Source organism: Balaenoptera acutorostrata, chromosome X, assembly GCF_949987535.1.
Source record: "Balaenoptera acutorostrata chromosome X, mBalAcu1.1, whole genome shotgun sequence".
NCBI classification, from domain to species: Eukaryota; Metazoa; Chordata; class Mammalia; order Artiodactyla; family Balaenopteridae; genus Balaenoptera; species Balaenoptera acutorostrata.
The window spans coordinates 114,118,498-114,131,588 of record NC_080085.1 but is presented as its reverse complement, the minus strand read 5'-3'; the positions used below and the strand labels follow the sequence as shown (position 1 = coordinate 114,131,588).

At 38.5% G+C, this 13,091-nt stretch overlaps 1 protein-coding gene across 1 annotated transcript; it reads left to right on the top strand.

Annotated features, from left to right (window-relative positions):
• Positions 1–895: 895 nt before the first annotated feature.
• Positions 896–2,180, top strand: LOC114237990 (olfactory receptor 1020-like). Its single transcript, XM_057537695.1, has 2 exons — positions 896–1,126; positions 1,518–2,180. The coding sequence occupies exons 1-2, from the start codon at positions 896–898 to the stop codon at positions 2,178–2,180; spliced, it is 894 nt and encodes a 297-aa protein (XP_057393678.1).
• The last annotated feature ends 10,911 nt before the right edge of the window (positions 2,181–13,091 follow it).

Below are 13,091 nucleotides of genomic sequence, written 5' to 3'. Positions count from 1 at the left end.
ACAAACTAGGAGATTCCCAATCATTATAAAAGCTACCACATGCCTAGTGTGCGCCAGACACTGTGCTAAGTGCTTTACATGAATTATTTCATCTTCACAGTAAATTAATGAAGTAGGAAAATTTTGGTACTCTCATATTAAAGGTGAGGAAACTGAAGCTCAGATAGGTTAACTAGCTTGTCTAAGGTCACACAGCTAGTAAGCCATAGTATTGGATTCTAACCCCCCTATAATTGACCCTGGAGCTTGCCCTCTTACCTCTATATTTTATTGTTTTATATTATATTCCCCCTCCACTCATCCCCTGCTGTCCCTCAAACACACAACTGAAAATGAAAGAACTAGTAAGTTTGTAGAGTCCCTCCCATGTCTAAGATTTGTGTCCTTGACTTTATATTCAGGCTAAACTTTAGCTGAGGACAGGTTCGGTGCTGGGAAGAAGTATGTAGAAGGAGGAAGAAAATTAGGATTCACTGAGTACCTGCTTTCTTCCCATGCCTTGCTAGATATTTTACATACACCTACCATCACCTTTAGTCCTTACAACCAGTCTTACAAGATTGGTATTTTATCCCTGTTTACAAAGAAGACTCAGAGAGGTTAAGACACTCCCCCAAGGTCACAGAGAAAATAAGTGGCAAAATTTGAGATTAAGAACCATTCTTCTGACTTCAAATTCCATCCTCATACCTTTAAACGTTGTATACAATAGGCTGGAGGGTAGCAAGAAATAAGGGAGCCAGGATGAAGTATTTGTCACAGTTGACACACACAACTGTGCATGTCATGTCCTAGGTAGCCAGGCCCAGATCCTACAGGTCTCTGTTTAAGGACTTGAGCTGTACACGTCTCCCTATTGTCATGCATATCCCTCCCGCAGACCTGCAGTGGCCCAATGGGAGCAAGCAATGCCAGTGACTTGAGCGAATTCTTCCTTGTGGGCCTCACCAATGAGCTTCAGCTTCAGCCCATCCTCCTTGCCCTCTTCTTCCTCATCTATGCAGTCACAGTAGTTGGAAGCCTGGGCCTCCTTGTTCTCATTGTGGTGAGCTCCCGACTCCACACTCCCATGTATTTCTTCTTCAGCAACCTGTCCTTTATTGATTTCTGTTATTCTTCCATCACCGTCCCCAAAATGTTTATTCTTTTTTGTTTGTTTAAAGATTGATTGATTGATTGATTGATTGGTTGCTATGTTGGGTCTTTGTTTCTGTGCGAGGGCTTTCTCTAGTTGCGGCGAGCGGGGGCCACTCTTCATCGCGGTGCGCGGGCCTCTCACTATCGCGGCCTCTCTTGTTGCGGAGCACAGGCTCCAGACGCGCAGGCTCAGCAATTGTGGCTCACGGGCCTAGTTTCTCCGCGGCATGTGGGATCTTCCCAGACCAGGGCTCGAACCCGTGTCCCCTGCATCAGCAGGCAGATTCTCAACCACTGCGCCACCAGGGGAGCCCCCCAAAACGTTGATGAGGTTCTTCTCTGGTTGCCAAACCATCTCCTTCTCTCGTTGTGTGGTCCAGACAAGCTGCTTTGTGATCTTTGCTGTCACTGAGTTCTTCCTCTTGGCCTCCATGGCCTATGACCACTATGTGGCCATCTGCAGCCCTCTGCTCTACCGTATCCTCATGTCCACAAGGTTCTATTTGCAGCTAGTGGCTGCCAGCTATGCAGTGGGCCTAATGAACACAGTGGTCCTCACTAGCACAACCTTTCATCTGACCTTCTGTAAGTCCCATGTCATCACTCATTACTCCTGTGATATTTCTCCCCTTTTAAAACTCTCCTGCTCTGACACACAGGTCCTTCAGCTTCTCCTGTTTGTTTGTGGTGGTTTTAATGTGTCTGTGTCCCTGACAGTAGTCCTGGTCTCCTACACATGTGTCTTCATGGCTATTATAAGAATCCCCTCAGCCCAGGGCAAACACAAGACATTCTCCTCTTGTGCATCCCACCTGACTGATGTCAGTTTGTACTGTGGAACCACGGTATTCGTTTACTTGTGCCCAACCTCTGAGTACTTACTAGGCAGGGAAAGGCTGGTCTCTGTATTTTACACAGTGGTCATCCCCATGCTCAACCCCATGATCTACAGTCTGAGGAACAAAGATGTGAAGGAAACAGTTGGGAATGTTCTCAAGAAGACCTCACAATTCTTCCCCCTCCCCATACCCAGATTTCCATGATGTTCAATGCAATAAAGGAAGGACAGAGAAGGGAAGAAGAGGTAGGTGATGTATTTTTGGCCACCAACCATGTCTCAAGCATTATTCTAGGAATTTTAAATAGGTTAGACCTTGAATCCTCTCCACAACTCTGGAAGTCAAATATTATTATTTTAATTTTACAGATGAGGAAACTGAGGCCCTGAGTGATTTGGAGATTTGTCCAAGGTCATATAGGTTGAATGCAGTGGAAACTAGATTTCAATTCAGGACTGCCTGACTCTGAAACTCCCTTTCTACTACATTACACTGTTTCTGCATAAGGCAAGATGCCGCCCTCTCTATTAACCTTCAGGGTCCAAGGTTTCCAATTTTTTTCCCTTTCTGGTAAACCTGGTCTCTCAAATTTATATTAGTTTCTGTCCCCTAAGACCCACTCCCTTTCCCATAGCCAATTCTTTATCTGTGGCTTTGTATTATGCCTGATCTGGTCATTAAATTAATGAACACGTTGTATACAGAGCCCTATACCAGATGCAGGGGTGGAGAGGGATAACAAGGAAGAAATCTATGGTCACTAACTTTTGGCATCTTTCAGTTAATTTATGGAAGACAGAAGATCCCACCCAAAAGGCAACTGAACTATGACTTTTCATTTAAATTGACATTTATTGAGTCCTTTCTATGTAATAAATGCCAAATCAGTTACCTCATAATCCTCCTAAGAACTCTGTGATACAGGTACTATTGTTGCTCCCATTTTACAGATGAGAATACTATAGCTAAAAAGCATTAAGTAACTCACTCAGGGTAACACAGCTAATTAATGGTTAATACAGGAGTTGAATCCGGGTCTCTTTGTCCAAAGAGCTTATGTCCTTTCCATTCTGTTATATCACCTCCTGGATTGCTGGGGTGCCTATCAATAAGCACCAAGGGATATAAGCTGTGAGGCTGGGACTCAAGGCAAAGGAAGCAGAATGGATTGGGTTCATAAGAGAGCCTCTAGGAAGAGGTGGATGGTTTGAATAAAATCTATGAAGAGTGAGGAGTGGTAAGAATGGATGAGTAGTGAAGGGAATGAGGAGATCTTGGAATCAAAGGCTGAGATAGTAGAATCTAGATGCATAAAAGGCTGGTTTGGCTGGAACAGGGTAGAAGGCAAATTTAGAAGCAAAGGTTATTGACAAAATGGGGTGATGTTTGGGTAGGGCTGATATACCTTCTTTGTAGGTCTTGCTAACATCTAAACAATTCCTTACTATCATACGTGAGGAAGTTCTAAATAGAGCTCTGATTTCCCTAAATTGACCCAAGATGGCTTTGAGTGGGTGAATACTTACAGTTGTGGTAAGAATCATATTTTATGGAGGTCAAGACCTCCATAAAACTTTATTCTAGCTTTAGTCTGTTCTCTGTCTACAGTCCACACTACTCAGATTGGCCAGACAACCAACAAATGTGAGGCCTTGATTACAAGAAGCTATCAGGGAATTACTTCCTGACTCAAAACTTGTCGTCAAGTTAGGTTTGGGCAAGGTCTAAACAAGTGTGACCTAGTGTAGTTGCTTCAAGTCTAAAGGCAGCCAGACCTAGAGGAGGATCTTGTTTTCTGATACCTTCCTTATTGGGACTGCCTCTGTCCTAGAGCAGACTTTTCTCTATTTTATCATTTGCCTGGACTATTGCAGTAGCCTCCTAACTGGTCTCACTTCCTCCAGGCTTGCCCTGACCAATTTATCCTCCACACTGCTGCCTTATGATTATTCTAAGCAGAAGTCTGACTACATCCACTGTTCTACTTTAAACTCTTCAATGGCTTTTCACTGTCCTCGGAATAAAGTGCAAATCCTTTAACTTACAGATGATACCCCACAATCAGAATCTTACCTCTCAAACTTTATCTTTCACAACCCCTCTTCCCTTCCCCGTACTTCATATCCTCCCCTTTGCACTTACTATTTTCTTCATTCAAAACACCCTCACTTTTCAGCAGTGAAAGATACTCCCCATATTTTAAATCAAGACCTTCCTCCTGAGCTGACCAAAAGTGTTCACCCCTTCCGTGGAACTTTAGAACCAATGATTACAGCATGCGATCATCCTATACTCCTATACTACCTTATTCTATTCCACTTTTCTTATACCCATATCTTGCTTCCTCTACTAGATTGTATGCCTTGTAGGGGAAGACCAAGGTGTCTCATACATATGTAACCACCTCAGTGCCTGGAGCCAAGTTGGCATTAATGAAATGTTGTTCATGGGAAGAATAAGAACTTTTCGCTGGGCTTTGCCATAGGCATTTGTGTCTACTTCTGAACCCTCTGAAGAGCCAGAGGGGTATTACTAATTCACCCCCTCCTTTCCTTTTTCAATAGTCTACCTCCCCTCCAGTATTTACTTCCTGTTTGACCTTTTCTTATGCCTCTGCCCGCGCCCCCCCACCCCAGCATTATAACTCAGCATTTGCAAATACATTGCTTTTTATTGATTTGATGTGTGTGTGTTGTATTCCATCCAGATTACAGTTCTTTGGGAAAATGGATGACATCTGTATTTGACTTTCCCAGTAATAGTGAGCTGTGCAAAGCAAGCGCTCATTGGGTGAACAAATATGTGCCTGTAGCTGAAGAGGGTTTATGTGGAGCTCAAAGCAGGGCAGAGTTAAATAGATATGAGTTTAAGAAGGGAATAGGGAGCTAGCATTTATTGTGAGCCTAGCAAATGCCAGACACTATGATAAATCCACAGATTATCTCATTTAATCCTCACAACAAACTGATTTAAATTTTTTTTAAATTAAGACTTTATTTTTTTAGAGCAGTTTTAGGTACACAGTAAAATTCAAGGAAAAGTACAGAAAGTCCTCATATATCCTCTGCCCCTACATATGCATAGCCTCCCCCATTATTAACATTCCCCACCAGAGTGGTACATTTGTTTCAATTGATGAACCTACATTGACACATCATAATCACCCAAAGTTCATAGTTTATATCAAGGTTCATCTTGGTGTTGTATATTCCATGGGTTCAACAACGTGATTTTATCCTGACTTTATCAGGAGTATCAGAGGATTTGTGGCTTGCTCAGTTACACATACACAGACAGTATGGGATAGAGTCAGAATTTTGAACTCAGGTCTGTCTGATTTTAGAGCCTTTATGTTAAACTACTTTTCCAACCTTTATTAGAGTGATCATTTCACTTTTTTAAAATCCTAGGTTTGTGCTATATACATGTGGCATCAGGGCACTGAGAGATGAACAGTGGAGACTGAGTCAGTAGCAACACATTTTCTTTAGATTGAGCCCTTGCTTAACACATCTGAGGCACAGAGGGAAGAAATAAAGATAAGGAAGAACGGGAGGAAAGAAAGAAGGAAGGGAGGGAGGGAGGGAAGGAAGAAGGGAGTAAAGAAGGAAAGAAAATATCCTTAAGTGTCCTGCCATCCCATTCATTTAGAAAGTGTACAGGTGGGAGTGGAGGGTCACCACACCCTCTGGTCTGCTCTTAGGGCTTTCTCCTGAAACTAGACCCAGGTAGGAGAAGGAGAGATTTCCCAAAAATCACTTCAGCCTCTTGCTCAGATACCTCAGAAAACACCAATTCTCATAGGAAAACTGCCAAAACTTCTTTAGAAACATATTTTAAGAAAGGAATCCTTGGGAGTGTCTAGAATCTTTAAAGACTTTACCAGTAGCCATGTGTTCCTTCAAGAACTTCATGAGGTTCCAATGCCCGGGAGCCCTGCTTAGCTGAAGGAAGGATACTGAGGTCTGGTCCCTACATTGCTCTATAATTGCTCACTCCACCCTGAGACCATTGTCCCTTTGGTGACTTGAAGAAAGTTCCCAAGAGATGCACATTCTAGAAGCAACTGCTTTTCCTTGTGAATGAGGTGACTCCTAATTGTCACTGGCCTTGCCTAGATAATACGACTTTATCAACGTGATTTAGTATTCCTTGTTTGGGCTTCATTCTGAACAGTGTGCCTCACCCTCCAAAACCAAGCCCTCTTGAGAACTTATTGAGAGGGCAGGGCTTGGATTTCCTAATATCAGTATTATGTAAAATAGTAATAACAACCAAGCAAGAGCACCTCTGGATGATTGAGTGCCTACAATCCTAGAACTTATTGTTTTACACACAATTTCTCATTGCATTTTACAGACAGAGAAACTGGGGCTCTGAAAGATGAAACAATTTGATAGAACAAGAGAAAAATTGACAGATCCTTATTACTAGAAGGGAAATTTTAACACACCCTTCTCAGAAACTGATAAAGCAGATATGGAAGAATATATGATATTAAACAGCACAATTATGAAGTTTGAGTTAATACACAAACACATACATATCAAGTCCTGGGCCCCCAAAATATAGGATACACATTATTTTCAGTCACATTTGAAAGATTTACAAAACTGGAACACAAGTCAAGTATCAAAGCAAGTCTCAAATTCTAAATAAGCAATATAATATTAATAACATTCTCATAAAAATACAATAAAATAGAAGTTAATAAAAAATACCCCCCAAACCCCCATACATTTAAACAAAAATCCTTCTAAATGGAATAAAGAAAAATTTTAATTAAAATTACACACAATTATTATTGAATGACATATATCAAATTGTAGAGTGTAACTGATGTGATATAAGAAAATGTGATGTATGCAATATGAAACAAAATAGCTGAATGTTAATATGTTAAGCATTCAACTCAAAAATTAAGAAAAGAATTGTGAAGCGAACCAGAAGAAAGAAAAAGAAAGGAAATAAATATCAAAACAGAAATTAATGAAATAGGAAACAAAAATAAAAATGCTTAATAAACCCAAAACCTAATTTGTTAAAAGCTTAATAAAATAGACAGTATTCTGATAAGATTGAAAAAGTAAAAAAGAATCAAGACCTGAATAATGAATATGAGCAATGATAATAGGGATATTACTAAACATTTTAGATTTTTACAGTAATGAGTATGTTATGAAATATTTTATGCCAATAAATATAAAAACGTTGATGAGATGAGAAGTTCTGTAGAAAAATCCAAATTAACAAAATTTTATTCAAGAATAAGTTGAAAACATGAGTAGGCCATTAGACACTGAAGAAGTTCAATCAGTAACCAACCTCTCTGCCAACAAAGGCACCAATCCCACATTCTTTCACAGGTAAGGTACATCAAACTATCACAGAACAGGAAATCTCTACATTATATAAAATATTCCAGAGAACAGAAAAAACTGGAAAATCTACCCAATCCATTATATGAGGTTAGTAAAACCTTGAAACCAAAACCAGACAAGCTTGTTTTTTGTTTTTGTTTTTTTTAAAAGAAATTTATGTATTTATTTATTTTTGGCTGTGTTGGGTCCCCGTTGCTGTGCACAGGCTTTCTCTAGTTGCGGCGAGCGGGCTTCTCATTGCTGTGGCTTCTCTTGTTGTGGAGCATGGGCTCTAGGCGCGCAGGCTTCAGTAGTTGTGTCATGCAGGCTCAGTAGTTGTGGCTCGTGGGCTCCAGAGCACAGGCTCAGCAGCTGTGGCGCACAGGCCCAGTTGCTCCACGGCATATGGGATCTTCCTGGACCAGGGCTCAAACCCGTGTCCCCTGCATTGGCAGGCGGATTCTTAACCACTGCACCACCAGGGAAGTCCGACAAGCTTGTTTAAAAGACCAAAAATTATATGCCAATCTCATATAATTTGATAAAAATCTCAAAAGTCCTAATTAAAATGTTCATTAATTGAACTCAACAAATGTATAAAAATAATACTATACAATCAAATGGGCTTGTTTTCAGGCATTAAATGATAGTCTAACCTTAGAAAATCCATTACTACAAGTCATTACTTAAGCTGATTAAAGAGAAAATAATATGTATTCATCTCAATAGATTTAAAAAATTAAATGAAATTCAACCACTCTCTATGGAAAAAAAAACCCTTGAAACAAATCAAAATAGAGGGAAAAGTTTAATCTGACAATGATAGCTACCAAAAACCTACAATAAACATTATGATTAATGTAGAAGCTTTAGAAACATTTTCATCAGAGCCATGAACAAGATAAGGATAACTGCATTCCAAATTACTATTTAACATTGCATTGGAGAGATCACTGTCAATTCAATAAGACAAAGAATAGAAATAGATTTAAGCACTGGAATGGAAGAAAGTATCATTATTCATAGACTACCTGATTGGTTACATAGAAAACCAAAGAGAATTTTCAGACAAATTATTTTAACTATTAAGGGTTTTCATAAATATTGTTGCAAAGAAGATATTTTTAGAAACTCAATAATAATCTTATACAGTAGCAAAAACAATTAGAAAATAGAATTTTTTAATAGTTACCATTCACTGGATAAAATGAAGAAAACTGATAACATCAAGCGTTGTTAAGGATGTGGGACAACTCTCAGAACTTTGCATATATTGTTGGTGGAAATGCAAAAATGGTATAGCCATTTTATAAAACAGATTGGCAATTTTTATGAAGTTAAACATACACGTATTATATGACCCAGCAACCCCACCCTAGGAATTTATCCAATAGAAATGAGAACAGGTCCACACAAAGACTTGTCATGTGAATGTTTATAATAGCTTTATTCATTATAGCCAAAAGATGGACACAACCATGAGCTGGTGAATGGATATACTGTGGTACATCCATACAATAGAATACTACTCAGCAATAAAAAGGAAACTACTGATATAAACAAAAACATGGGTGAATCTGAAAAACATGCTGGGTAAAAGAAGTCAGGCACAAAGGCCTATATACCATATATAATAATTCCACTTATATAAAATTCTAGAAAAAGACAAACTATTGTGAAAAGAAATATATCAGCAGTTGCCAGGGACCCAGTGTGAGTGGAAGAGATTTATTTTAAGGGGCATGAGGAAACTTTTTGGAGTGATGGAAATGTTCCACATCTTGATTGTAGTGACCATTGCACAACTGTATACATTTGCCAAAACTCATCACATAATTGGTGAATTTTATTGTTTGTAAATTATACCTCAATAAAACTAGTTAAGTCGTGTGGTAGTTCTATTTTTAGATTTTTAAGGAACCTCCATACTGTTCTCCATAGTGGCTGTATCAAGTTACATTCCTACCAACAGTGCAAGAGGGTTCCCTTTTCTCCACACCCTCTCCAGCATTTATTGTTTCTAGATTTTTTGATGATGGCCATTCTGACCGGTGTGAGACGATATCTCCTTGTAGTTTCGATTTGCATTTCTCTAATGATTAAAGATGTTGAGCATTCTTTCATGTGTTTGTTGGCAATCTGTATATCTTCTATGGAGAAATGTCTATTTAGGTCTTCTGCCCATTTTTGGATTGGGTTGTTTGTTTTTTTGATATTGAGCTCATGAGCTGCTTGTAAATTTTGGAGATTAATCCTTTGTCAGTTGCTCCATTTGCAAATATTTTCTCCCATTCTGAGTGTTGTCTTCTCATCTTGTTTAAGGTTTCCTTTGCTGTGCAAAAGCTTTTAAGTTTCATTAGGTCCCATTTGTTTATTTTTATTTTTATTTCCATTTCTCTAGGAGGTGGGTCAAAAAGGATCTTGCTGTGATTTATGTCATAGAGTGTTCTGCCTATGTTTTCCTCTAAGAGTTTGATAGTGTCTGGCCTTACATTTAGGTCTTTAATCCATTTTGAGTTTATTTTTGTGTATGGTGTTAGGGAGTGTTCTAATTTCATACTATTACATGTACCTGTCCAGTTTTCCCACCACCACTTATTGAAGAGGGTGTCTTTTCTCTACTGTATATGCTTGCCTCCTTTATGAAAGATAAGGTGACCATATGTGTGTGGGTTTATCTCTGGGCTTTCTATCCTGTTCCATTGATCTATGTTTCTGTTTTTGTGCCAGTACCATACTGTCTTGATTACTGTAGCTTTGTAGTATAGTCTGAAGTCAGGGAGCCTGATTCCTCCAGCTCCATTTTTCATTCTCAAGATTGCTTTGGCTATTCGGGGTCTTTTGTGTTTCCATACAAATTATGAAATTTTTTGTTCTAGTTCTGTGAAAAATGCCAGTGGTAGTTTGATAAGGATTGCATTGAATCTGTAGATTGCTTTGGGTAGTAGAGTCATTTTCGCAATGTTGATTCTTCCAATCCAAGAACGTGGTATGTCTCTCCATCTATTTGTATCATCTGTAATTTCTTTCATCAGTGTCATAATTTTCTGTATACAGGTCTTTTGTCTCCTTTGGTAGGTTTATTCCTAGATATTTTGTTCTTTTTGTTGCAATGGTAAATGGGAGTGTATTCGTAATTTTACTTTCAGATTTTTCATCATTAGTGTATAGGAATGCCAGAGATTTCTGTGCATTAATTTTGTATCCTGCTACTTTAGCAAATTCATTGATTAGCTCTACTAGTTTTCTGGTAGCATCTTTAGGATTCTCTATGTATAGTATCATGTCATCTGCAAACAGTGACAGCTTTAATTCTTCTTTTCCGATTTGGTTTCCTTTTATTTCTTTTTCTTCTCTGATTGCTGTGGCTAACACTTCCAAAAATATGTTGAATAATAGTGGTGAGAGTGGGCAACCTTGTCTTGTTCCTGATCTTGTGGAAATTGTTTCAGTTTTTCACCATTGAGGACGATGTTGTCTGTGGGTTTGTCATATACGGCCTTTATTATGTTGAGGAAAGTTCCCTCTATGCCTACTTTCTGGAGGGTTTTTATCTTAAATGGGTGTTGCATTTTGTCAAAAGCTTTCTCTGCATCGATTGAGATGATCATATGGTTTTTCTCCTTCAATTTGTTAATACGGTGTATCACATTGATTGATTTGTGTATATTGAAGAATCCTTGTATTCCTAGGATAAACCCCACTTGATCATGGTGTGTGATCCTTTTAATGTGCTGTTGGATTCTGTTTGCTAGTATTTTGTCGAGGATTTTTGCATCTATGTTCATCAGTGATATTGGCCTGTAGCTTTCTTTCTTTGTGACATCTTTGTCTGGTTTTGGTATCAGGGTGATGGTGGACTCGTAGAATGAGTTTGGGAGTGTTCCTCCCTCTGCTATATTTTGGAGGAGTTTGAGAAGGATGAGTGTTAGCTCTTCTCTAAATGTTTTATAGAATTCGCCTGTGAAGCCATCTGGTCCTGGGCTTTTGTTTCTTGGAAGGTTTTTAATCACAGTCTCAATTTCAGTGCTTGTGATTGGTGTGTTTATATTTTCTATTTCTTCCTGGTTCAGTCTTGGAAGTTTGTGCATTTCTAAGAATTTGTCCATTTCTTCCAGGTTGTCCATCTTATTGGCATAGAGTTGCTTGTAGTAATCTCTCCCACTACTGGGCATATACCCTGAGAAAACCATAATTCAAAAAGAATCATGTACCAAAATGTTCTTTGCAGCTCTATTTACAATAGCCAGGACATGGAAGCAACCTAAGTGTCCATCAACAGATGAATGGATAAAGAAGATGTGGCACATATATACAGTGGAATATTACTCAGCCATAAAAAGAAAAGAAATTGAGTTATTTGTAGTGAGGTGGATGGACCTAAAGTCTGTCATACAGAGTGAAGTAAGTCAGAAAGAGAAAAACAAATACCGTATGCTAACACATATATATGGAATCTAAGAAAAAAAAAAGGTCATGAAGGACCTAGGGGTAAGATGGGAATAAAGACACAGACCTACTAGAGAATGGACTTGAGGATATGGGGAGGGAGAAGGGTAAGCTGTGACAAAGTGAGAGAGTGGCATGGACATATGTACACTACCAAACGTAAAATAGATAGCTAGTGGGAAGCAGCCGCATAGCACAGGGAGATCAGCTCTGTGTTTGTGACCACCTAGAAGGGTGGGATAGCGAGGGTGGGAGGGAGGGAGATGCAAGAGGGAAGAGATATGGGAACATACGTATATGTGTAACTGATACACTTTGTTATAAAGCAGAAACTAACACACCATTGTAAAGCAATTATACTCCAATAGAGATGTTAAAAATTAATTAATTAATTAATTACATTAAAAAAATAAAATAAAAAGATAAAACTAGTTAAAATAAAGCTACCATTCATAATAACAAGCAACACTATTAACCTAAGTAAAACTCTAACAAAAGATGCCCATTATTTTTATGGAAAATATTGTAAGTACTACTGAAGGACTTAAAAGAAGACTTTAATCAGAGGAGATTTATACCATTTTTACATATACAGCAATTCATTAACTTAAAGATGTCCACAATTCCAAAAATTAACCTATCAGTTCAAGGCAATTCCAAACAAAGTTCCAACAGGATTTTTCATGAAACTTAACAAGTTGATTCTAAAATTCATATGAAAAATTAAGAAACCAAGAATATCCAGGACAATTATGAAGAAGAATAAATAGGAAGTACTTATCCTACAGATATCAAGACTTAGAAAACTATAGTAATTAAAACAGCATAGTATTTGCGTAGAGAGAGGATAACAGATCAGTTGGAGAAAAGGGAGACCCAGACACAAAGCTGAGAATCCAGTTGACCTTTGAACAATGCATGGGTTAGGGACATCAACCCTCCTTGCAGTCGAAAATCCATGTATAATTTACAGTCGACCCTTCATATACACACAGTTCCTTCATATCCCTGGTTCCACGTCTGTGGATTCAACCACGGATAATGTAGTACTGTAGTATTTACTGTTGGAAGAAATCCACATATAAGTAGACCTGTGCAATTCAAACCCATGTTGTTCAAGGGTCAGCTGTATAAGGGACCTTGGTATATGACAGAACTGACATTGTAGATCATGAGAGGAAATGAGGGGCTATTCAATAAGTGGTGTAGAAACAATTGCTTATTCATATTGGAACAAATAGAATTTATTTCCTATATTTCATCATATATAGAAATAAATTCAAGATGGACTCAATAACAATGTTTT

What these genes read in the sequence shown, in the direction of transcription:
- LOC114237990 (XM_057537695.1), top strand. Translation starts at nt 896, where the DNA reads ATGGGAGCAAGCAATGCCAGTGACTTGAGCGAATTCTTCCTTGTGGGC. An exon ending in TCTGTTATTCTTCCATCACC is followed by an intron (nt 1,127 to 1,517) that starts GTCCCCAAAATG and finishes TGTGTGGTCCAG; the next exon opens with ACAAGCTGCTTTGTGATCTT.